At 41.3% G+C, this 27,643-nt stretch overlaps 1 protein-coding gene across 3 annotated transcripts in view; it reads right to left on the bottom strand.

Annotated features, from left to right (window-relative positions):
* Positions 1-4,857: 4,857 nt before the first annotated feature.
* NPR3 (natriuretic peptide receptor 3) overlaps positions 4,858-27,643 on the bottom strand; it is an 80,157-nt gene continuing 57,371 nt past the window's right edge. For 2 of the 3 annotated variants that reach the window (XM_073543897.1, XM_073543895.1), the window contains exons 5-8: positions 24,062-24,156; positions 15,736-15,865; positions 14,173-14,260; positions 4,858-11,219 (exon numbers count right to left, since the gene is read on the bottom strand). In XM_073543897.1, the coding sequence (XP_073399998.1) occupies positions 11,108-11,219; positions 14,173-14,260; positions 15,736-15,865; positions 24,062-24,156 (425 nt within the window). In that variant the 3' untranslated portion in view covers positions 4,858-11,107. The remainder of the gene's footprint in view (positions 11,220-14,172; positions 14,261-15,735; positions 15,866-24,061; positions 24,157-27,643) is intronic. The other variant, XM_073543896.1, reaches the window with a different exon arrangement.

Genomic DNA, 27,643 nt, shown 5'->3' on the forward strand with positions numbered 1-27,643 from the left:
CATGAAAGAGAGCACTCTGTTTGTAATGACTCAATAGAATATATGAGTTTCACTTTTTGCATTGAAGAACTGAAATAAACTAACTTTGTGATGATATTCTAATTTTGTGAGAAGCACCAGTATATAAAATCATTTCTTCTACAGAAGAGAGAACACTAAGGGCTGATTTACACTTATATTTTTCTTGCACGAGTGCTATCACTGTTTTTCAAGGATAGTATTCTTTCTTAGAGCTCAAGAAGATGTCTGTGCAAAATCGGTCAGAGCCCGGACTGGCCACAGCTCTCCTTACCTGAATGTAACAATTCCTATGAGGCTGTGATGTACCGGTCAGGAAAGCCATGGCCAGATGACTGCACGAGCCCTTCCCGTGCCTCAGGATTTGATTTGGAGGTCCTGTGCTCTTCTGTCGGTGTCTCTGTCTACTGAGCCACAGCAGGTTCTGTAGCCATCTGGGTGCTGATTACCTTTTGCCTTTATCCATTCCTTGGTGTTTTTCATTAGTTATTTAGCCTGTCCTATCATATACCTCAGGTGCTACTATTTAAACCCCCCTCTGCCAGCCTTCTCTGTTGGTGATAATTTTAGGTGGATTTTGCTTGGCATTCTGCTCCCACTGCAGAGTATCTAGGCCAAGCAGATGAGTTTACCGCTGGGGTTTCTTTCTTACACTGTGTTAGGGGGACGACCGTACCGCAGGTACCTGCATGCTGGGTCCGGATCTGTTGAAGCTGCATCCTCGGTTGTCTGGGGGAAGCATTAGCAAGCCGGACCTTCCTCCTGATCGAGGGGGGTGGGGGATATAAACAAAAAGCACACGCAGCAGCGCAGTTTGGCGCCAACCCAGAGTAGCATGCAGTCAGGCGAGCGGCGCGCTACGCTCCCACTCCCCACAGAGTACCGGTGCTGCTACCGGCCCCACCGACTCCAGAGGGAACGCTGCCAGGAGAGGAACCATGTGTGCTGCAGCAGTTCAGAGAGAGGAGTGCTCCGGCCTGGAAGCACCAGCATCATGCAGTACATCATCCATCACCTCCCAGTGGGGACCAGAGAGAGGGAGATGTGCAGTGTGTGCCCGGTGACTACCAGAGAGCAAGACGCCGTACGCTCCATGTCTGTGAGTACAGTGCATGTGCCACATAAGAGTGATGGGTACGGGACAGACACTTGCACCCTGATTTTGCCAGTGTATATTTGCTGGGCCATGTTGGGCTCGTACAGGACTGTGGCCCACACCCTTGTCAGGCACTGCAGCATATGGACTAGGGGCAGCGGAAGGTACTGGAGACCGACCGCTGCCGCCAGAAGACAAGGCATTTGTCATGATCCTTGCTGGATCAGGACTGATAAAAAGCACAGGTAACCTTTTCTTCTTAAGCTGTGCTTAAGTTTGGTTTTTGCCCCCGGTGGCCATTAGGATTATTGCACTGTGGTGTCTTTTGTTCTAAATTTGCCCCCGGCGGTGGTGAGCGTCATTGCACTCTGGTTTCTTTAGTTAGTGCACATGATTATAATGCAGGTGTGATTGCTCTGTTGCCAGGAGCAAGTGCAACAGAGTAAAGCTAACTGGTGTTTCCCTGTTTGTGTTTTTCCTTAGTGTGCATTAGTACAGCGGTGGGGCCAGTGCCTGCGCCACCTAGCTCCCTAGCAAGGGATAGGTGTAGGGTGTGCTAGGGCGACAGATTCCTGATTGGCACCCAGTGCGGAACCGGCATAGGGAACGTTAGGAGCGTTAGGGACACTGACTCAGGGGAGTGCAGGAGGTCTCCACGTCCCCTTTCCCTATCGCAGGGCCCACCTTTGAAACTGTTTCCCCTTTCCCCGTGTCTTGATGTTGTAGTACCGGCCGGCTGACCACGTCACACAGGACAGTATCACGTGCCACGTCTTGTAGTTTCAGTTACCGGCCTGCGGGTCGCGTCACACAGGACGGGTCATCGTGATAGTATTGATGCCCACAGGACCCCTTTGGAAAAGACACCGTGCCAGCTGTTGCCGACGCTACTGACTTCATAGTCTGAGCGACTACTGACTTGCTAACCGTACTCTCCGGAACTGCCGTCACCTGATCCTTTAACTCAGAATATCCTTTGCAAATTGCACTGTTTAATCCAGTATTTCCCAAACTCCAGTCCTCACGGACCCCACGGGTCATGTTTTCAGGATTTCCATAGAATTGCACAGATGGAAGTATCATCAAGGCATCAGGAATTCTCTCTCCTGTGCAACACTATGGAAATCCTGAACACATGACCCGTAGGGTCCATGAGGACTGGAGTTTGGGAAACACTAGTTTAATCCATTTAACTGTGAACCTCCCTGCGTGGAGTATTCCCATGTTTATTAAAAATTGTTAACCCTTGCTCTTCCTCCTCTCTATCACTGCATCCCACAACCTGCTCACACGCTGCACTCTCCCTCGGTTCCTTAGGAGGTCCATGTTATACTCAACGGCCTTTCAGGTAGCCAGGTCAAAGTTTCCACTAGTTCGATCGTCTGGGGTTATCCTGGTTGCATTGGAGACACCATGATCTGCGCTACCAGTTACTTTAGTCTGTACAGGAACGGATGGGGTCTGTGCTGTGTTTTCATAGTTAGATCCTTTTCCCCATGTTTACTACCACGTGAACTTGACAGGTCTAAGTAATTCTACAAATATATCTAATATATAAAGCTCAAGTGTGTGTATGTATGTGTGTATGTCCGGGATTGGCATCCGCACCGTCGCAGCTACATCCACAAAATTTGGCACAGTCACACATCTGGACTCCGAGAGCGTCCTAGGCTATGATATGAGGCGAAATTTTAACCCCGCGCATTCCAATTCACCAAACAATTTTGCCCCTATCTACATAATGGGGGAAAAGAGTGTGTGTATCAAGCCCCGCGCCCCATTATGATGTCATAATGGTTGCCATGGCGACGCTAATGTCATAATAGGTTGCAATGGCGAAGACGCGGTCACACTTTTTTTTTTTTTTTTTTACACTATTTGCTGAGCACTTTACATTTTGATTTGGCATACAGCCTTCTTGGACACTTGTCCCTTTTCTCCTGAACTGGACATAGAGTATATACTCGAGTATAAGCCGACCTCCTAATTTTGCCACAAAAAACTGGGAAAACGTATTGACTCGAGTATAAGCCTAGGGTGGAAAATGCAGCAGCTACTGGTAAATTTCAAAAATAAATTTATATACCAATAAAAGTAAAATTAATTGAGACATCCATAGCATAAATGTTTTTGAATAGCCATATTGAATCAGGAGCCCCATATAATGCTCCATACAGTTCATGATGGGCCCCATAAGATGCTCCATACAAAATACACCCCATATAATGCTGCACAAAGGTTAAATAATGGCCCCATAAGATGCTCCCTAGAATAATATGCCCCATATGCTGCTCCATAAAGGTTATGGCCCCATAAGATGCTCCATAGATTATGCCCCATATGCTGCCCCATAAGATGCTCCATAGAATATGCTGCCCCATAAGATGCTCCATAGATTATGCCCCAATATGCTGCTCCCATATGCTGCTCCATGGATTAATGGATTATGGCCCCATATGCTGCCCCCACAAAATGCTCCATATATCATGCCCCCATATGTTGTCCCCATATACTGCTCCACATATCATGCCCCCATATGCTGCCGCTGTTGCTGCAAATAAAAATAAAAAAAATGACACCTCTCTGTCGCTGGGTGTCAGGTGCCGGTGTCGCTGCTGCCTCAGGACCCGGCACCTGAGACATTCACCTGTCCTGCGTCCATCGCTGCTCGCCCGTCATCTGTCAGTGACGTTCAGGCAGCAGAGGGCACGGTGCACACTAACCACATCACCGCACCCCCTGCTGTCTGAATGTCACTGACAAGAGGACACATCAGACAGCAGCAAGCACCGATGGACCGGGGACAGGTGAATATAGCCTATACTTACCCCATCCTGGCTCGGTGTCTGCAGTCCCGTTCTCCCAATGTCTTCCTTCCTGCCTTCAGTGGTCACGTGATACCGCTCATTACACTCATGAATATGCGCATATTCATGAGTTTAATGAGCGGTACCATGTGACCGCTGAAGGCAGGAAGGAAGACAGTGAAGTGGGGGGCTGCAGAGACCGAGCCAGGATGGGGTAAGTATGATCTGTGACACCCCCGCTCCCCCTCCGACCCCCAGGTATATGACTCGAATATAAGCCGAGAGGTGGACTTTCAGCTCAAAAAAATGGGCTGAAAATCTCGGCTAATATTCGAGTATATATGGTACTTTGTTTCCAGGTTATACCATTGGAGATACTACATTGCACGTATGCACTTGCACTTTTGAGCAAAACTGTTGGTTTTTATTTTTTGTTTATTTACATGCCTGCTGGTTTTCTTGACTTTTGCTGTGGTTCTACCCTATTAGTTTACCACTGTCATATACCCAATTATTTTCAGTTATAAATTTTTTTTATATAACTTATCAATAAAATTTCATATCTTTTATTATTTGGTTCTCTTTGGTGCTTTTTCTCTTGGATGATTTCTTGAAGTTGGCATTATAGATGCAGTTTTCTTCCAGTCAAGGACATTTTTTTGCATATTTTTCCAGGGAGCTTTGCCCTAAAGTCTCCTTACAAGCTGAATGTATGAACCTTATGTAACTGGGTTCATTTGCCTTGATGTCCATGTGAACTTTTCATCCAGTTACTGTATGTAGGCCGGTTTTGCCATACGTTAAAAGAAAAGAGCAGCAACCGAGTATGTACAGCTCTTTAGAGGCCATCGAAAAAATGATGTTGCCATGTTAAGTTTTTATGGTTTGAAGCCACGTGATCAACAATGCAGTGGACATAAACCCAGTAACACCAACGACATCTAACTCCTTTATTTTTAATTGGAACGTATCATTGCATTTGGATATGAAAAGAAAAATGCTTACAAAGATGTACACAATAGTGAACAGATATGACACAAAGCACAACTGACCGACTCATCACTTTGACAGAATAATTACATTACACAAAGAAACAAACATTCACGTCACCCCGACGCGCGCTCTACAAAACAATAAATACAAAAATCACATTATTTGCAGGCAGAGCTGCTTACATCAGTACAATAGCATATCGAAGACTGCGAGAACTCCTCCTTTAAGAAATCCAAAAACTACAAAAAACATGTTGGCACCATTCCTAGGAAGAGAGTATATCACTGTGCTGTTCAGATCAGTTTTGTTTGATGGGCAAAACTAAACTGGACTTCTTTTATACTGATGAGAAATTCAGTTCTACTCCAATTGAATTTACTACAAATTTTGAACTTTTTGGAATTTGATCAAGCAAAATGGTGGTCCAGTTAGCTTTAGTCTGAAAGCAGGAAGGGGTTAAAAGAAACAATAAACTTTTATACTCGCCTTTCCTTGGACCTTTACATACCGGTTGCCCCCTTGCCACACGGGGTGCGGCACATATAACCGTTCAAAGTGGCAGCACTCGCCAGAAGATCGGAAGGATGAGAAGAGTGAAAGGAGCGGCAGTGGCGAGAGGAGTATGGGGAGGACCATGGGGAGGCGAGTATGCGTTTATTTTTTTCTTTTTTACCTCTTCTTAGCAGATGCAATTGGCACCAAATTAGCTTGATGCAAATCGAATTTTAACCCTAAATTTGAGCGAATCTGCCCCAATCGAGTTTCTACTGATGGAATATGATGCACCAATTTAATGGAGGTATAAAAATATTTGAGCGTAAATTATAGTACATTGGGATTTTTTTGACTCCACTAACCAAACCCTCTTAGCCACGTGACAAACTTTTTTCTGCCAATGAAATTGGCAAAAATAGCTTCACGGGGGTTTGTCCAGGACTTTAGCATTGATGGCCTATCCTTAGGATATGTCATCAATGTCTGCTCGGCTGGGGTGCGACACCCGGCACCCCCGCCAATCAGCTGTTCCTGATGTTGGCAGCGTCCGAAACTGTTCAGTCGCCTAGTGGCACAGCACAGCTCCGTCAACGGAATAGTGGCCGCGGCTTTTCACTGCACATCCGCCACCTATTGATTTGAATAGGGGCGGATGTACAGTACCTGGCTGTGGCTACCATACAGTCGACAGAGCGGTGCTGTGCAGCTACGCAACTGAACAGTTCCATCCATCACCGGGAACAGCTGCTCGGCAGGGGTGCCAGGTGACACTCCAACCGATCAGACATTTATGACCTAGCTTAAGGATAGACCTTTAATGTTAAAGTCCTGGACAACCCCCTTTAACATGATTCTCTGGGCTTCAAGAGCGATCTGGGCAATGGTTTTCTGTCTACAGTCATGTCTGGTCAAGCTGGCCTTCTGAGGTATAGGTCACATGACACTTTGTGGCAACGGTACCCATTGGTTTAGATCTGAAGTATATAGAGCTACTGTAGGGCCCCATAAAAGTCTATAGGTGAAATGCGGAAGTGTACATCAGCCCTTAGCCAAACCCTGATCGATGAGTGGTTTATGATGATATAATAGTGAATAGCACAGACATATTTTTATGTAAGTTTTTGGATTCCTGTAGTTGGCTTACCATATTCTATAGTAAAGCTGTTAATAAAAAAAACATAACCTGTAGACTAAATACATAATGAAATCACCATAATCTGTCAAGCATTGCCCTACATATGTATGACCACAGTGTCCGATTTCACTTTAAAAATAATAAAAAAAAAGTTATATTTTTAATCACCATTTATTAGTACAAAGAGGACAAAAATACAGAAAAAAAAAACTTTTAGCTTCTAAAGAGTATGGTAGTCGATAAATCAAAAATACCAGCTTATCGTTCAGTACATGGGTAAAGTATAAAAAATGCCAATCAGCTGAGGAGCTATGGAAATATTAAATATCTATAGAACACCGAAAAATGTGGAAAAGAAATCGGAATTATTTTATTTTTTTACATTAATAAATTTATTTATAGTCTATAGATAAAATTCTCTTTCAAACTTGATAAAAACAATAGTGGTTTAAAAAAAAAGACAATAATATTACAGCACCGTCAGTCAAGTGCTTTACGGTAAACGGACAGATGTCAAATGTTATACCCCCTGCTCCCAAAAACCGGTGAAAAAAAAATGGTTTTTCGTTTTAAACTAAAAGAATATAGAATGTAGTGTTGTGTCATACAAAATAAATGAACCTTTGGCCAGAGAAATTAAGCTTTAAAGGGGTATACCAATATGCAAGATCCTATACCGATATATAGTAGGTGTAATATTAATAATATTAGTAAATACCTCCAATTAGAAATGTAGTATAGTTCTCCTGATTAGTTAACTCACTTACCCCATGTGCACAGCATTGCAGTAGCTTAGGTATCCATAGTTATGACCAGTCATATAGTGACAGTTAAGCTACTGCAATGCCCTGCACATGATGTACAGTAAGTGACATAGCTAATCAGGAGATCTATGCTACATTTCTATTTGGAGGTATTTGCTAATATAATTATTATTACACCTCCTACAAATTGAGAGAGATGATAATACCCATTTAATACTGTTACTTTTTTGTATAAAAGAAATTCAGGAAAATGGATTTAAAAAAAATCTGGAAATTTTGTGGGATTATTACTGGTATTAAATTATAAAAAAAAAGCAGCTTGTAAATATTTGGTGCCTTTTACTATGGATGAGAAAACATTACAGAAAACGATTAAAAATACGTAATATAAAATGTTAAACTAAACCTATCGCGACAAACTGGAGATGTTTGGATATTATATTCAAGAACACTTGGAACAGAATTTTCCAAAATTTTGGCCATTGTAAATTATTGGTTATTTCAAACCAAATCGATGTTTCAAATGTGAATTTCAAGTTTCTGTAAAATTCCAGATATAAAATACTTAAAAATGGCACCTGCAACATTTATAATACTTACTAAGAAAAGAGAATTTTATCAATTTTTATCAATTTTTTTTTTGGGGGGGTGTTAGATAAATTGTTTAGCAATTTAGGTATTTAAAAGAAAAAAAAAATATTTATATATATATATATATATATATATATATATATATCTCTCTATCTATCTCTGTCTATAAACACACACAATTCCTATAATTTTTTCTATTTTTTTATTACCTAAATCGCCATTTTTATTAAAACCCAGTAGAACAATGTGAGGATGTTTTGTTCCTGTATACTATTTAAGCAGTATGAGTGAGTGTGAGTGTAGTTGTCTTTGTAGCAATGCCCCTAAATACAACGATGTTGATTTCTTTCCAAAGTTCTGTATGAGAAATTCCAATAAAACTAGACCTATAAGAAAAATAAAAAATAACCAAAAAAACATTCCTGAATGTCAATTACACACAATATTTCTACTAAATAAACATTTATTTACAAGTGAACACTGATCAAAAATTCTACTTTGTGTGATCTCAGCACTTTTTCTCCTCTCACACAAAACCATTACCAAAAAAAAAAAAAAGTGACAAATAATATTTAAAATGACTGTTAAACAATAAAATGTTAGAATGGAATGTTTTTTTTTACTAACAAAAGTCTAAATTATTTACTGTACAAGTATATAGGATAAAATATTTACATTTTTCAACATGATATCGATTTGGTAGAATTTGTGGACACTTTTTCAAAAAGGCCCAGAAAATATTTCACTTTCACATACAAAAAAAAAAAAGCAAAACTGAACCTGATAAATCAAAGGCGATGGATTTCAAATTTCATGACGATCTGAGGATCCCCTTTAGGCTGCGTTCACACATTGGGACTGGGATCAGAATAAGAGCGCAAAAAAAAAAAAAAAAAACACAACACAGCTCAACTAAAGGCAATCAAAATATTAAATTAGGATGTTATTTCTATATCAGCTTTAGATTTATTTTTTTCCCTTTTTTCTCTCAAATAAAAGTGATACACATTTTTATTTTTTTCCAATAAAACTACACTGTAATAATAATAATAAATAATAATAATAGTATATCGCTGCACTTGAGATTTTCATCTTGGTTTAGATTTTTTTAAAAATATCCAAAATCTACATTTTAATAGTTGATTCCTATTATCACTTGCTCCTGACTTGGACAAGCATTGTCAACCCTGTGTGCCCTATTAAAGACTGAGGTCACAAAGGGGGGTCCCATGCCCAGGACCCAGTACAGCTTTGTCTTGGATAGTCATTCATCTGACTGACCACCTTGTAACACAACATTTCAACAGGGCAGAGCAGTGCGCCTGCGCAGGAGCCGCGACGGGAAGCAAGGAAAAGGACATCACCGTTAGAAGATGGGAGGCACCGGACCGGACCGCGACACCCATCAGACCAAAACCGGACCCGGACCGCCCCTGGGTGAGTATAATATAACTAATTTTTCTTATCTTTCAGGTTACATTACAGAATGCTGTAGATAAGCCCCTGATGGCAGTGCCGGCAGCTGATAGTCGAAAAAATAGGTGACAGATTCCCTTTAAGGGGAAACTCCTAGAACAACAAGTTATCTGAGTTCATTTACTGATAACTGGGTGTCCAACTTCTAGGACAACCAAGGATCCCAAGAACAGGGCTCAGGGACTCATGAACTGAACCCATCCTGAATGGAGCGGAGGTGCGCATGCTCGACTTCCACTCCCATCCATTGTCTATGGGAGCGTAGAAGAAAGCCAAGACGGCGCTCTTCTATTCCGCAATGAATGGGGCGAAGATCAAGCATGAGCACCTCCGCTCCATTCAGGATGAGTCCAGATCTCGAGTTTACAAAGCCCTGTTCTCAGGATCTCTGGGGGGTCCCGATGGTCAGATCCCAATCGATCAGCAATTTATGGGTAGGAAATAACTTGTAATTTTGGGAATAACCCCTTAATGCCTGTCTGGCTATTGATTGCTATGGTGGCACTAATTTTAAAGTGGTTATCATAAATTAGGAAAATTATTTTTTTTCCCCCCAATTATTATAATTAAAGGGGTTGTCATAAATTAGGAAAATCCTTTTTCTTTCCAACTATTATTAAAGGGGTTGTCATAAATTAGGAAAATCCTTTTTCTTTTCAATTATTACTATTATTATTATTATTATTATTATTATTATTATTATTGAAAAAAAAATTGGCCCAAATTTTGCCTTTTTACTTTCTCAGAGTATTGTTATGCACAATTTGCAAAGTATATGAAAATGAAATCAAATTCTATATATGAGTTTATCCCATCTTAATCCAAATTTAGGGATTTTTTTTTCTTTTTTTTTTTTCATTTTGTATCTGTTTTATAGGAACTAGTAGGAGCCATAGATATGACCTGCAATGATAAGTGTTCATCATTAAATAAAAATCTATACAATATAAAACCTGAATTAGCCGTCCAGCTAAAGTTATCCTGAATCCACTCTACGGTAAAGCATTTACACATCCACAGGATTACAATCATGGCCTGTGCGCTCACACAAGGTTGACCTTTCAGTTACGTCTCGACGTCATCCCAAATATCTGTGTAGGGACTGAGCAAACCAGAGAAATTTAACAAGATGGGCCGAATTTAAGCATCAATGCTTCACTGTGTGTGTTTGATTCACGAGAGTCAATACGAGCTGTTTAGTGTACCTCGGAAAAAAAAAAGTATCAAAAACATTGAGCATTAACCCGGCGACCCTTTGGAGTAGATAGCTGGTATTTGCAGGTCAAACCAAATTAATAGAAAAAAAAAAAAAGCAAAAATATTTTCTCAATACTGGATTCTAATATTTTAGTCCTTTTTTCTTCTTGATTTTAATAGAATTTAACATGAAAAATTTTGGAAAAAATGGAAATGATGCTTGTTAAAAACGTCTTCCTTTGCTCAAAAATATATATATATATAAAAAAAAAAAAGGAAAATCTATTGTTTCCTTAATCTGGCAGATATTAAAAAAAAAAAAAAAAGTGTAAATCGTGAAAATTGTCCCTTTCCATGAGATGAAGGCCATGTGGCATCGTATGATTTCGAAAATCATTCCTGAGTTTTTGAAAAACGAGTAAAATAAAAAAATAAACCAAAAAAAAAAAAAAAATACCGGGACTCTATCCTTCTACAAGAACTCCTTCCCCGTGTGACGATGTCTTTGGTTGCATCTTCGTACAAAACAATATTTCTAGGCTGCGGAGAAGTTGGATCGTATGGAATCCTCCCGCAGCTGTCGGTGTTTGCCGATGTTACAGTCGTCGTGGTGGTTTCGTCTTTCTATGGTTATTCTGTATTTCTTCCTGCAATCGAGAAATAAAAAATATTTGTGGGAAACTGTAGAAAAATAATAAGAACAGTGGGCTCACCAGAGGTTTTTTTTTTCGGACTGGGCTAATTTTTTTCAGACACTGAATCTTACTGTATAGCCATAAAATACACAATATTAGGGTTCGGCTCTGCTTGCTGATTCAATCGGGTATGACGTGATTACGTAAATATTGTTGATATCCAGATGGTGGCATTGGGTTCTCCTCCACTAATTACTACTAGCACTACAGACGCCCTTGGAGGAGAAGCCAGGGCCCACCAGAGGATTCTCCAGTTCTCCGATGCACCAGTCCAACCCCGACTGTTGCTCATGCACACGGGAATGTCAGATATCTGTAGCCTAGACATCACTGACCTCACACACCTCACATGTAGAAGTGAGCAGAACCACATTACCCCTTTATGAAAAACTACCGTATATACTCGAATATAAGCCGAGATTTTCAGCCCAATTTTTTGGGCTGAAAGTCTCCCTCTCGGCTTATATTTGAGTCATATACATCGGGGGGGGTCGGAGGGGGAGGGGGGCGGGGGGGTGACAGGTCATACTTACCCGTCCTGATGCTGTCTCTTGAGCCCCCAGCTTCTCCGCGCTCTCTCTTCCTGCCTTCAGCGGTCACGTGGTGCCGCTCATTAAAACTCATGGCTATGCGCATATTCATGAGTTTTAATGAGCGGTATCACGTGACCGCAGGAAGAGAGAGCGCGGAGAAGCTGGGGGCTCAAGAGACAGCATCAGGACGGGTAAGTATAGCGATACTCACCTGTCCAGCGTCCATGGCTGCTTGCTGCTGTCTGTCATCGGTCAGTGACTTCAGACAGCAGAGGGCGCGGTGACGTGGTTAGTGCGCGCCGCGCCCCCTGCAGTCTGAACGTCACTGACTGATGACGTGGCAGATAGCGGTGAGCAGCCATGGACGCAGGACAGGTTAGTATCTGACACCCAGCGACGGAGAGGTGAGTAGGTCTTTTTTTTATTTTTACATGCAGCAGCAGCGGCAGCACATGGGGGAATCATCTAAGGAGCTTCTTATGGGGGCAGCATATGGGGGAACAATCTATGGAGCTTCTTATGGGGGCAGCATAAGGGGGAATAATCTAAGGAGCTTCTTATGGTGTCAGCATATGGGGGAATAATCTATGGAGCTTCTTATGGGGGCAGCATATGGGGGAATAATCTATGGAGCATTTCCAACCCTAGGCTTATACTTGAGTCAATAAGTTTTCCCAGTTTTTTGTGGCAAAATTAGGGGGGGTCGGCTTATACTCAGGTCGGCTTATACTCGAGTATATACGGTAGCTTGGCCCGTGCGACATTTTCGCACATTGGTCGTCGGGGGCACAGGCAATTTCAGAAAAAGCAAGCTGGTCAAATGTAAATGTATTTCATGAGCTGATTAACACAGACAGGTATTTATATATGTAGATTGGTAATACAATAAATTTGTTTGATAAGTAGAGGCCAAAAAATGTCTTCCGGTTGAGGTGCCACCTGCAGGTTATTGTGTCTTTCTGCAGGTTTATGAAAATGAATGTTTAAACTGTATTTAGTGAACAAATCTTGGATGTGTGGTTTGTTTGGCTGTTTTCTTGCTGAATGGAGCAAGTTTCCCTTTCATATGGTGTATCGTGTGTGTGTGTGGGGCGAAGTAATCAGCGAAAAAGCAGTGCATGTATACAAATGTGTTGGTAGTGTGCTTTGGGGTACTGTGGTGCATGAAAATGAAGGTTTAAACTGTATTTTGTGATCAAATCGTGGATGTGTGATTTCTTTGCCTATTTTCATGCTGAAGGGAGCAAGTTTACCTTTCAAATGGTATATAATTTGTGTGTGTGGGTGCAGTATGAACGGGGATAGAAAGGAGTCATCAAAAAACAGTGTTTAGAAATAATAGAATAGATAGCCTGTCCATTAGTCTTTACACTGCAGCACTGCTTGTTCACATTCAATAATCTGAATTAGCACATGCCCATCAGGAAGTTGGTGCTTGAACACCTGGTTTCCATAAATATTCAATGGCCGCCGAATGGGCTTTATAAAGTGCTGTATCCTCTGCTTGCTCCTCCTGTGCTTTCTTTACGCCTTCCATGTTTGTCAAGACAAAAGCATACTGCCAAACGGTCTTATTTTTGCAGTATTGCCCCTCAAAATGGATAAGAGGGTGGGGTTAATGCTAATACCCCCTAAAAACAGATGTATCTTGGAAGTTTTTGGACAGACCTCTACAGGACCTGAAATGACCGGAGGTATGGAAAGGAGAAGAACATGATGCCCCCCTCTTCCCCTCAGATACGATGATTGAATTTTGAACTTTTGCACCAATGAAATACAAAATTTGATACGATCACAGCCATAGTGTGATGGGAACATTGGTTTACCAGCGGCCCCATGTATAATCCTGGTTTTGGCTTACAAACACTGATGCAAAACACTGACGTGTGAATAAGCCTTTGGGTTAAGTTCCCACCATGAGTTTTTGGTGCGCTTTTCACTGCACAAAAAAAACTGCAGTGTCTTACCACCAAAGTGGATGGACTTTTTAGAAATCTTTTCCCAGCTGTGATTTCTTTTTATACTACATAAACTGACCAGCGGTGTGATTTTAAAGTCTGAAAAATGTCAATTTCTCTGAGATTTTTCTCCCGTAGAATTACAAAAAAAAAAAAAAAAATGCATAAAATCTGCACATAAAAAACACATATAACCCGCACATGACTATCAATAAAGTTTTGATAAAGCCAAAATACCTGGAAGTATCAAAAACAAAACAACTTTATTTAAATCATTACATAAGAAAAAGAATAAACAACGCAATCTAATAGGTGCAGAAAATCAACAATTCCCCAAATCCTCATGGTGGGAACGGGGCCTTACAGCATATAATCTACTTTTTGCATTTTGGTTGTATGAATATATGAAGTTACCTGAAAAAGTAGAAAGCCATTAACAGCCCTGTGCCTAGGAAGGCGCCAACCACAATCCCAGTGACTGCAGATTCTCCTAAACCACCTGCTTGAAGAAACAAATCACATAATATTAATGTTGCTAAGAAAAAGGTTCACATTATTCAAGAGGCAGCAAATGATGAAGGACAAAGCCCTGATGCACCTGTAATAGCCGCTATATTGGTTGCCAGGAAGTGGGCAGAAGAGACCTCCTTAGCTCCCCTAGTGGTGGCAATGGGCAACCAGAAATGCAGGAATTAAATGGTATTTCCATTGCTAGGAAAGGCCATTACTTATTGACATAATTGCCATCCATAACACCCCTTTCTCCATCGATCCAAAAAAGGAAAGGGTTGTATGCTACATCGCAAGGACAGTTGTTCCCTGCACAGCGCTGCTCCTGAACACCTCACTGTGCAGGGAACTGCAGCCCCATGAGCAGAACTGCAGCGGGTGGCTGGAGAACTTAAAAAAAAAAAAAAATAAAAAAAAAGATATAGTACGAAATAAATCAGAGCAGAATGATGAATACCCTAGCAATAAGCCATCAACTTAATGAGATGTAAATATATCTTTAATTATTAGCCTGTGCGGGGGATTTGGAGCTGTGTAACAGAAAAATGGAGCAAGAACCAGTAAAAAAAAGAAAAAAAAATTAGATATAGTACGAAATAAATCAGAGCAGATTGATTAAAAAAAAAAGCATATACTAAAAGTATAAAGTGTAACATAGAAAATTGGATTTATTTTGTAAATGTATTTTTTTTTTAAAAATCCATTTTTTGTGAACATTTCCTGAAACCCTGGCCGGCTGCAGGCGGCAGCAATGAGACATAATTCTAGGCCCATCCATTGAGGAAGCTGGGGCAGTAACAGGTGCAGATTATATTCTTCCGTTCTGCAAAGAACTGTGAAGTTGTTTTAATTAAAGGTAATTGACTTCGGAGCTGTAAACACAGGGGTGTGAAATTTCCTGCATCCTATTTTGCAGGGAACAGGACAGGTTCTCGTGCCAAAAAAAGCACCGTATGTCGCACTCGTGTCCTTGGCAGATGGGAATATTGTCCTCGGTGGATTTGCACTGGTTCTTGCTGGATTTAGAGGATGAAAAGACTGCACAGTGGCCACGTCCATCCGCTCTTACGGCTGGTGTGCTGAGACGTTCCACTTATCATAAAGTATTATTTACTGTTTTATTAAATATAAGCACTATGAGTGTCACACATGTTATGGCCTTTATTTATAGGGGTTCTTCCAAAAAATACCTGGGGCCCAGGTAGAGAGTATATCAGGTATTTTAGAGTCTATTGTGACCTCAGTAGCTTTTCCTGACTTCTTAATCATAAATAAGGCTAGATGAACTTTTACGTGGTCATATATCAGCTTAGAAGATGGTTCAGGAGAAGAGAGATAAGAGTTAGAGACTCTGATGTCAGATTCACTGGTACCTCCTCCTGTAGTTTGCTATATATTGTAATACACAGGGGATGTAGAAACCAAATTATTATTTTTAGACCTAATTACATGCATAGAGTTACTTACATGTTTTACATGGAGTAATGGTCTCAAACACTTTGTTTTCCTGGAGTCTTATCCTCCCAGTTCCCCATAAAGTCTTCAGATTTGGTCGAAGTTCAAAATTTCCTTGGATGCCAAAATAATCTCCGATAACCTGTGACATAAGAATAGAGGAATGAACGGTCAATGAAATTGTGATTTTTAGGAAATATAGGATGTACTTGAAAAGATGAGTTACATTGCATCAACTATAGAATTGAAGTTCAGGATTAGACGGACACTTGGTCAACATTTCCTGGAGAAGAATCCACACGACTCGTTCATTGGAGAACATGTAGATGGTGGGACACTCCTATCAGCCATCATCAGTGGTGACAAGAAGCAAAGGGCGCGATTCATCATTTGCAATCCATTTTTCTTTTTCACTTGTGGTATTCAATGAAAATTTTTTTTTTGGGCCAAATTCTTTCAAAATAGCAAATGCATGAATTTTGCACAAGATCATAAATGCACTTTTTTTTTCTTTAACCAGTTTTTGTGATTTTTTATTTTTTCACCAAAAAGTTTCAAATTCTTTAAAAAGTCGTAAAGTTGGCTAAAAGTGCGACAAGTTGAAAACCAGGAATCTTACTGGACTGAGTTGCATGAAAAACATGCAACATTTGGTACAGTCGCATTTCATCAATCTGTCTGAAACTTCTGGATAAGTTGAAGAAAAAGAAAAAAAAAAAAAAACTTAAAAAGTGGCGTAACATGTATAGAGAATAAAATATAAATACTAAACCAATAAAAAAGAGCAAATTACTCGAAAAAAGAATTAGCAATGACGAATCAGGACCTTTAAGTCACTAGGTCACTAATAGATTTGACCATGGAGCAGAGTCGGAGGAATTGTGGGTTTTTCACCCTTAAGGGTGTGGATTTTCCCCACGGAGAATCTCCAGGCTGCTACCTTCCCCAAGTAGCAGTCATTAGAAATTGCTTAAAACAGGGTTCCCCAACTCCAGTCCTCAAGGCCCAAAAAACAGATCAGGTTTTCAGGATTTCCTTAGTATTGCTTAGGTGATAATTGCTTCACCTGTGCAATACTAAGGAAATCCTGAAAACCTGATCTGTTAGTGGGCCTTGAGGACTGGAGTTGTGGAACCCTGGCTTAAAACATAGACAATAAGGAGATCCCTATGTATGGTACCAAAGTAACAGCCAGGAGACTAAGTTAGGCGGTGCAAGGACTGAATCGGTCAGTGTTCAGAAGAGAAGTGTAAAGCAAGTAGAGATCAAGGCAGGCAAATATATTGTCAGACCAGGCAAATAGATGGTCAGGGCAGGCAAGTAAAGATCACGGTAGGCAAGCAGAGGTCCGGGCAGGCAAGCAGAGACAAGGGTAAGCAAGTAGAGGTCAGAGCAGTCAAGTAAAGGTCAGGGCACGGATGTAGAGGTCATAGCAGGCAAGTAGAGATCAGGGCAAGCAAGTAGAGTTCAGAATAGGCAAGTAGAGGTCATGGCAGGCGAGTAGAGGGCAAAGCAGGAAAGTAGAGGTCAGGGCAGGCAGGAGAAAATAGTCAGGAGAACAAGTGGAGTTAAACTGGCACTAGCAGAAGTGAAAGTGAGCCAGCAGAGGGTCACAAGGAAAAGCAGGCAGCCCAGCTGGCTAGGCAACAGTACCACATTGGAAGCCTCTCCAGGGCAGGAAGCCGCCTCAGGGAAGTGAAAGCCCAGATATGAGAATATATGAAACACTTGACACGTAACCTCATTCTTCCTACTTTGACTGTGCTACTTAAAAAGTGCCATATTGTGATATTTCATGACTCCTGACTTTCCATGGAAAACGTAGTGGTGGCTGTCATGGCTCGAATACCTCAGAACCTGAACATACCACAGAACCTGAACGATTTGGAGTAGATGTCTCATTACGGGGAAGACTAGGGCTCCCTTCGTGAGAAAACCCCTTTAAGAAACAATTGATTAAGATATTCAGGTAAAAATCAGTGAATTGGCCCCTACTTTTAAGCCATTCGACATCTTATCGAAGACCTCCAATATGGAGATCCTTACAGCTTTTGCAAGGGATAACACTTCGCTTTCCCACATATGTAAATTAAAAATTGTCTAGAATTGTGATTTTTTTTTTTTTTTTTAGCACTTTTCATAGGATCTACCATTAGGTGACCCCATAGTATTATTTTTTAGTTTTTGCCATATGGCCTGATGCTCGTTGGGAGAAAATCTGGCCGGTGGGTCTAGACACAGAGCGATCAGCAAAGTCAAAGTCCGGGGTTTTCTCACTTGGCTCTATTCATCGAGATAGAGGCTAGCCAAAAGTTCAAAAAATTAAAAGTAAATAGTTCTCAGATTTTTCCTATATGTGAAAGATACAGTGAATGTAATAGCTAAAGACGAGACTAGATTTTATTATTTTAAATTCTGTTTGTGGCTTATTTTACTAAATTGTGGTCGGAGCATGTTTAGACTGTGGTAGGAACATGTACATGATTAACACAGACGGGTACTGTGCAAGCAAAGTGTGACTGATCCTTAAGTAATCATAATTTAATGATAATATTTCAGAATTCGATTCCATTCCGTAAAACCCAGAGAACACAGCCATTGTTTGCATTTTTGTCCGGCGCATATTTTGCCTTAAGAATGTCAATTATGTGAAAACATTTTACAGGCAGACGGCAAAATTTGCCTGGGTTTATGCGAAACCACAGAGTTCAGGACAATAAAACTTGTTGATTGCTTTCCCAACAGGGATTCTGGTCTGTATGGAGTCGGGAAGCTATAGGGGATGTATAGGCCGGCGTTCAGTGGGGCCCATATTACTAGAAACCCCTATACACCAAAAAAAGAAGTCCTTGCCATGTGGGTTGTGGGTGGACATATCATTTACTTACTACTAGACAAAAACTTCAAGTTCTTATATCTTTTGCGTGGTTAAGTTATACCCCTCAGAAAATGCTGACTTTTTTCACACTGAAATCAAAAGACTTCAGAGCTGAAATCTCCCAGCATTCACTGCTTGCTGAGAAGTATCCTCTATAGGCCGGGATCACACTACCATGTGTGATGCGAGAAACTCGCACGAGTCTCTCGTATCAAGATACAGCGCTGCCGCCGGCACTTAGGACCACTGCTGCGGCTGCATTAATTTCTATGCATGTATTTCTATGCAGCCGCAGCTCTGGTCCTGAGTACCGGCTGCAGCGCCAGATGTTGATGCGAGAGACTCATGCGAGTTTCTCGCATCACACACGGTAGTGTAATCCTGGCCTAACACCCAAAACTGTACAGTTAAAAAAAAATTCACACTGCTCAATGACAGCTCAGTTAAGTTGTTCCTGATTACAAGCTTGTCACCCATTTCGAATTGCAGCAGCAGAATAGTGAGTGCAGCTCTGGAGTATAATACAGGATGTAACTCAGGATCAGTAATGTAATGTATGTACACAGTGACTGCACCAGCAGAATAGTGAGTGCAGCTCTGGAGTATAATGCAGGATGTAACTCATGATCAGTACAGGACCAGTAATGTAATGTATGTACACAATGACTGCACCAGCAGAATAGTGAGTGCAGCTCTGGGGTATAATACAGGATATAACTCAGGATCAGTAATGTAATGGGTGTACACAGTGACTGCACCAGCAGAATAGTGAGTTAAGCTCTGGAGTATAATACAGGATATAACTCAGGATCAGTAATGTAATGTATGTACACAGTGACTGCACCAGCAGAATAGTGAGTGCAGCTCTGGAGTATAATGCAGGATGTAACTCATGATCAGTACAGGACCAGTAATGTAATGTATGTACACAATGACTGCACCAGCAGAATAGTGAGTGCAGCTCTGGGGTATAATACAGGATATAACTCAGGATCAGTAATGTAATGGGTGTACACAGTGACTGCACCAGCAGAATAGTGAGTTAAGCTCTGGAGTATAATACAGGATATAACTCAGGATCAGTAATGTAATGTATGTACACAGTGACTGCACCAGCAGAATAGTGAGTGCAGCTCTGGAGTATAATACAGGAGGTAAGTCAGGATCAGTACAGGGTCAGTAATGTAATTTATGTACACAGTGACTGCACCAGTAGAATAGGGAGTGCAGCTCTGAAGTATAATACAGGATGTAACTCAGGATCAGTAATGTAATGTATGTACACAGTGACTGCACCAGCAGAATAGTGAGTGCAGCTCTGGAGTATAATACAGGAGGTAACTCAGGATCAGTAATGTAATGTATGTGCACAGTGACTGCACCAGCAAAATAGTGAGTGCAGCTCTGGAGTACAATAAAGGATACAACACAAGTTCAGCAAACAGCTTTTCAGAATTTGCTGCTCTACATGCTTCAATGGTTTACAAAGACCTCACCTTCTTCTGGGACTTTAGTCATTAATGTGCTTATCTCAATGTATATTTTTCTGAAGTCCACTGTATTATCTAGAGTAATCGTTTAATATCAGATCTGGCCAATTTACATACGTAATTCCTATATCATATACAGTCGGCTAACAGAAAGATAGTAAATCAAGCCTATTGCTTTCATTGTTGCTCTCTAGCTAAGGTCAGGAGGAAGGAGGGATATGCATTAAGCTGCTATGGTTTCAGCATGGGACGGTGTGACATGACTATTCTTATAGGTCAGAGGAAGTTCGCTGGCTCGCCTCTCACACTGAATATATGTGCAGAGCGTAATATCCTCTAAAAGAACAAATATGTACTTCCAAAGCAAGCTTATACTGCGAGTGCTCTGAATATCATATACTATGTTGGCATTGTGTCCATTTAAAGCCCTAATTTACAATGTGCAAAGCTAAAGGGGGTTTCCACCTCTTTTACAAATAGGCCAGATGTAAGGAATCGTTATAAAATTAAGAAAGAATTGTTACTTACCAATCTGAACCCCTGCAGCTCCAGTGCTGCTTTGGTGGTCTATGACTGGGCAGGAAGTAATGACATGGTATCCCATCTATACGGTACCTTACCACCTGGGACACAGCAGGGGTAAGGTGACTATATGGAACGGCAGAGGTAAGGTAACTATATGGGACAGCAGAGGTAAGGTGACTATATGGGACAGCAGGGGTAAAATGACTATATGGGACAGCAGGGGTAAAATGACTATATGGGACAGCAGGGGTAAAATGGCTATATGGGACAGCAGGGGTAAAATGGCTATATGGGACAGCAGGGGTAAAATGGCTATATGGGACAGCAGGGGTAAAATGGCTATATGGGACAGCAGGGGTAAAATGACTATATGGGACAGCAAGGGTAAGGTGATTATTTGCAACAGCAGAGGTAAGGTAACTATATGGGACAGCAGGGGTAAGGTGACTTTACAGGAGAGCAGAGGTACAATGACTGTGGGACAACAGAGGTAAGGTGACTACATGGCACAGCAGGGGTAAGGTGATCATATGGGACAGCAGACAGGTGACTATATAGGACAGCAGAGGCAAGGTGACTATATGGGACAGCAAGAGTAAGGTGACTATATGGGACAGCAGAGGTAAAGTGACTATATGGGACAGCAGAGGTAAATTGACTATATGGGACAACAGAGGTAAAGTGACTATATGGGACCGAAGTGGTAAGGTGACTATATGGGACAGCAGAGGAAAGGTGAAGATACTGGACAGCAGAGGTAAGGCGACTATATGGCACATCATCCCTTCCAGCCCAAAAAAGAAAAAAATGCTTATCAGCACTCCTGAAGTGTAGTATAGCCCCCAGATCTATCAATCAGGGTAAGGATGCATGGAAGGAAAAAATCCCAGCTGGAGCATGGGTGAGGCACCGGAGCAATAGAAAAAAAATCCAGCATCCCAAGAGAAAAATTGTAGAATATTAAAACTTGGAGAGAAAGGATCATTTTTATCCCTCTTTTTCTGATTCCCCTTTAACTTTTTAATTGTTTTCCATTAAATGTGAAGTTTTAGTAGTGTACATTTTTTCTTTTAAGATTGCTGGATTTTTTCTAATACTTCCAGTCCAGGTGGAATTCACCGGAGAGGAGGGGGTTCAGACTGATAACTCTTCTTTCTTATATAAAAATTCCTTTACATTTGGTCATGAGTGGAAATCTCCATAAAGAAAAAATATTACAAAAACTTTTCTTTAGAGTTTTCCATTAAAAATTATAAGCTAAGCAGGACGTTGGTGAGGAAATCAGATCTCCATGGTTCAGTGAAGGCTGACATTATTTAGTAGTCTACAGAAGCACTGGAAGCATTTAAAGGACTTTTCACATGGAAAACTTAAAGAAAGGTGATAAAAGTCTTATCACTGGAAGTCTGCTCACTTTACCCCCAAGCGATTCCAAGAATGGAGAATTTGTGGAGTTTTTATTGATTGTCATGTGTGGATGTATCCTGAAGAAGAAGAAGTGTGTGACGCTTCAAAATGCGTCGACTAAAACATCTTTCCTGGGAAAACTCAAGTACACCCATAAAAGGAGGACCAAGAACAAGAGACACTACAGGTGGTCATGGCCGGGTCGAGAAATTCCTGGAATTGCCAATAAATACTCAATTTTCAACATACGTTCCAACTCTCCAAGATTGTGGCAGTTGTTTTTATTCCATCTTTTCTGGGAGACGCCTGAAAGTTCTTAGAAACTTGGAATGTATGGTATAAGTTGAGAATTTACTGGCAGCTCTCGTCACTTTAGGTGGGCTCATTGTCAGATCTCCCAAATGTCAAAAAAGCCTCCCGAAACCACTTGGAAGGAAGCACTTTAAGGTCTCTTGTGCCTGATGAAGAGACACTCTGTTTTAAGATGGGGACCTGGTGCCCATATTGAGGATATGGAGAACTAGAGTATTGAAATTGCTTGGACTGTAAAAAGGAGTTCAAGGTTCTGAAAATTTTTTAGCAACGTGCTACAAAATTTCCCCTAGAACCACTTCCAAAAGTTGTCGAGTATGACTTATACCGTATGGCCGACTGTATTATTGTTATTTAGTTTGCCTTCCTTACACAAAAGTTCTGGCATTACCAACTATATTAGTCTGGATGGACGTACAGTTAAGGTTGTGGCCTTCTTATTAGGTGTCCTATCGAGATTTTCATGGATTCTTAAAATATGGTTGGGGATCCTGAGAGAGGAGGACACTTGAAGGTTTTCATCTGAATTTGGCTCAACCGTGAGAGCATGTAGCTAGGACTAACCTAAAGGAGCTAACTTTATGCTCCTATAGAGTCTACAGTATCCACAGGTGGGCTAATGCCCCTTATCTGAGGAGGTACTAAACTTGAGAACATTGTCCTCTACTGCGCTTCAGTCAATACATTTCCTCCCCATCATTTATGCAAATGACTTGCTTAGAAAAAAACACGTCTGATCTACCAAAAAAATGCCTATTAAAGTGAATGAGGCTGAGTTGTAATACCAAATACAGCCTTTGGACAGGTGTGGCGCTGTTTCTGGAAGAAAGTAGACTCGTTTTTAAAATTCAATACAATTGCTCATTTTGCCTTTCTACCCGACTAATTATTCTCTTTCATTAGGACTATGACATCACGTGTTAAAAAACTGACGAGCTGAATCCTTCTAAGCTCTATGTAGAAACAGGAGGTCAATTGTCCCTGTATGAGTCATGAGTCACTGCAAAAGTCCCTGAAAGAGGAAGGAGGATCCCTCTGGTTCAGGAGTTGGAGAGGGCAATGATAAATGCAGGGAATGTTTCGACAGAGAAGAGAAAAGAGAAGAAATAATTGGGTAGATGGGTAGAAATGCAAAATGAGCAAATGTAAGTACACAGAGCTATATAATATGACGACTGCAATATATTAAGAGGATAAAAAGGTTGCTGGGACGAGGAGGAGGAGGAAGAGGAGGAGTGCTTCTTTAAGAATGTGCCCCTTGGGTCTTAAAGTGGCATTTTGTGGAGGTGATGTGGTCCGGTGTTGGGGTAAAATGTGGTCCCTTCCCCAGGGAGCTGATCAATCATTGCTGTGTATTCTGCGTTTCTATCTAATCTCTCTCGCACGCTGCAGTTGTTCTTTACTATCTATGGAGCTATCTGGTCTATATCTTAGAAAACCATGACCGGGCTACAGAGGAATTCAATGCGGATCCCGCATTGTGTATAAACAGCTTACATCATGACATTTTTGTAAGAGAACTAAAAAGCGTTCCTTTAACCTCCACTAAATAAGCTAAAATTTTGGCAAACGCACAGATGGCGCTCAGAACAATGCAAGTACGCTGGTGCAGATACACTGCTTGGTCTCCAGTCAAAAAGTTAGCAGTCGTACAGATGTGCAGTATAGATCCAAGAAAATGAAGTCTGGCCGGAGTCCTGTTACCAGAGAGGAGATCACATCTTACCTCTTGAATACCAGCTTCAAGATCAGTCATGCCAATCACAGAAAAGTCCCCATATCGGTCACCGTTGGCATCGATGGACACTTCTCCGGCGATACCTGTAGAAAGGCAGTCATGGAATTAGGATGTAACCCAGGATCAGTAATATAATATATGCACCAGCAGAATAGTGAGCACAGCTCTGGAGTATAATACATTACTAATCCCGAGTTACATCCTGTATTATACTCCAGAGCTGCACTCACTATTCTGCTGGTGCAGTCACTGTGAACACCAGCAAAATAGTGAGTGCAGCTCTGGAGTATAATACAGGATGTAACTCAGGATCAGTAATGTAATGTATGTACACAGTGACTGCACCAGCAGAATAGTGAGTGCAGCTCTGGATTATAATACAGGATGTAACTCAGGATCAGTAATGTAATGTACAGTGACTGCACCAGCAGAATAGTGAGTGCTGCTCTGGAGTATAATACAGGATGTAACTCAAGATCAGTAATGTAATGTACAGTGACTGCACCAGCAGAATAGTGAGTGCAGCTCTGGAGTATAATACAGGATGTAACTCAGGATCAGTAATGTAATGTACAGTGACTGCACCAGCAGAATAGTGAGTGCTGCTCTGGATTATAATACAGGATGCAACCCAGGATCAGTAATGTAATGTACAGTGACTGCACCAGCAGAATAGTGAGTGCAGCTCTGGATTATAATACAGGATGTAACTCAGGATCAGTAATGTAATGTACAGTGACTGCACCAGCAGAATAGTGAGTGCTGCTCTGGAGTATAATACAGGATGTAACTCAAGATCAGTAATGTAATGTACAGTGACTGCACCAGCAGAATAGTGAGTGCAGCTCTGGAGTATAATACAGGATGTAACTCAGGATCAGTAATGTAATGTACAGTGACTGCACCAGCAGAATAGTGAGTGCTGCTCTGGATTATAATACAGGATGCAACTCAGGATCAGTAATGTAATGTACAGTGACTGCACCAGCAGAATAGTGAGTGCAGCTCTGGATTATAATACAGGATGTAACTCAGGATCAGTAATGTAATGTACAGTGACTGCACCAGCAGAATAGTGAGTGCTGCTCTGGAGTATAATACAGGATGTAACTCAAGATCAGTAATGTAATGTACAGTGACTGCACCAGCAGAATAGTGAGTGCAGCTCTGGAGTATAATACAGGATGTAACTCAGGATCAGTAATGTAATGTACAGTGACTGCACCAGCAGAATAGTGAGTGCTGCTCTGGATTATAATACAGGATGCAACTCAGGATCAGTAATGTAATGTACAGTGACTGCACCAGCAGAATAGTGAGTGCAGCTCTGGAGTATAATACAGGATGTAACTCAGGATCAGTAATGTAATGTATGTACACAGTGACTGCACCAGCAGAATAGTGAGTGCAGCTCTGGATTATAATACAGGATGTAACTCAGGATCAGTAATGTAATGTATGTACACAGTGACTGCACCAGCAGAATAGTGAGTGCTGCTCTGGAGTATAATACAGGATGTAACCCAGGATCAGTAATGTAATGTATGTACACAGTGACTGCACCAGCAGAATAGTGAGTGCTGCTCTGGAGTATAATGCAGGATGTAACTCAGGATCAGTGCAGGATAAAGTAATATATGTAAAAGACTAATAATATCATGTGGATCTTTTTTTAATAAATTTTACAATAAATGATGATCCTTTACATTAAAAGGACATTTGTTTCCTAATATCTAAATGGCAGAGTGGAAATTAAAGTGCTTGTTTTCTTAACTCTAACATGCTTATGGGGAAGTATCCAAATCTCCAGCTCAACATGATTGATTTTAATGAACTCCAGGGAGGCTAAGAAAATCCTTCTCTTGTCTAGATAAAAATATTATTCTTTGAAAGAAAAAAGCCAGAAATTCAAATGGATAATTTAAGAAAACATGCACTTAACTTGCAATATTAGATTTTTACCTTTGAGATTTTTCCTAAATCACACTTTAAACAGATGTTTCAGAAAAAAAAAGAAAAAAACACAAGTTCAGAAAGAAACTACTGCAAATATTTCCAATATCTGTTTTACTGCAGGAGTCAATATCGGCAGAAGGTTTAGGAATATTCCAGCAATGATTCATTCCAGATCATTCCATCCTGCTGTATTTTGTTTTTAGATCTCGTGATATTAAACATTATTTTCCTTTGTGGTCATTTAACAACTTTGTGACAAAACACATGGTGTTACAATTTTATTAAAATTATTACAAGGATCCAACTTGTGGATACATAATTACTGGCTACATTATTAAAGTCCTGAATCTCAGAGAGCAATCTGGCCTCTGGTGCCATAAGGCATACATGCCTTTGGTGCCTGTGGCAACTCCTCCTCTGTTATGCCTGGACAACCCCACTCTGCATCTAGTTGCCTTATGGCATTATTATTATGGCACTGGGTATCCTTGGCTGTGTTGCACCTGGGTATCCTTGCCTGTGTTGCACCTGGGCATCCTTGCCTGTGTTGCACCTGGGCATCCTTGCCTGTGTTGCACCTGGGCATCCTTGCCTGTGGGGCACCTGGGCATCCTAGCCTGTGGTGCACCTGGGCATCCTAGCCTGTGGTGCACCTGGGCATCCTAGCCTGTGGTGCACCTGGGCATCCTAGCCTGTGGTGCACCTGGGCATCCTAGTCTGTGGTGCACCTGGGCATCCTAGCCTGTGGTGCACATGGGCATCCTAGCCTGTGGGGCACCTGTGTATTTTTGCCTTTAGTACACATGGGCAACCCCAACTTTAGTGCCACTGTATCTAATAAACTCATCACCATGGCACTGGACATCCTCAGTTCTGGTGCCACAGGGCATCTCCACCTCTGTTCCTATTGGGACATCGTTGCCTCTGGTGCCACTGGGCATCCTTTTCTCTGGCACCATAGAATTTAGTAAACCCGGCACAGGGCATCCTCACCTTTTGTAACACTGCATCTAGCAAACACAACATCATGGCACTTTGCATTCTCAATCCCAGTGCCTCTGGCTATCCTCATCTCTGGTGCCACTGAGCCATGCATGCCCATGGTGCCAATGTCCCTAGTACACTCAGGACTGTGGCATAACCTCCCCTCTACTGCCGCTATCCTTGACCTGTTATATTATGTCTATGAATGCATTTTCATCATATTTCCGTCTCTGAATACTTTTCCCAGGATGCAGGTATGGAGTGATGGAGGCCTCCAGTGTGTACGGCAACCTCCATTCTTTGCACCATAGTAATTAAGATGTGTCCCGAGATAAGAAGCTTTCTATATCCAGGATGTATCCTCCATACACGAGTGTAGTACAACAGACCTCGGTGACGCTTGTCCAAAAAAAGCCATTAGGTGCTCCAAGATGCACCCAGGGGCCGAAATCAGGAAAGGCAGGCTCTCCTGGATCACACATGGGGGGACCTAGGAAACCTTCTTAGATTTTAAGCAAAAGTTGATTTCTCGTTTTTTTGCCCTGCATATGCAAAGTTTAAAAAAATCTGTTCCCCTAACTTTCCACCCCACATAACAAAAGTAAAAAAAAAAAAATGTATAGTGCGAAA

Source organism: Dendrobates tinctorius, unplaced genomic scaffold (genome assembly GCF_039654945.1).
Source record: "Dendrobates tinctorius isolate UK_male_01 unplaced genomic scaffold, ASM3965494v1 ptg000135l, whole genome shotgun sequence".
NCBI lineage: Eukaryota > Metazoa > Chordata > Amphibia > Anura > Dendrobatidae > Dendrobates > Dendrobates tinctorius.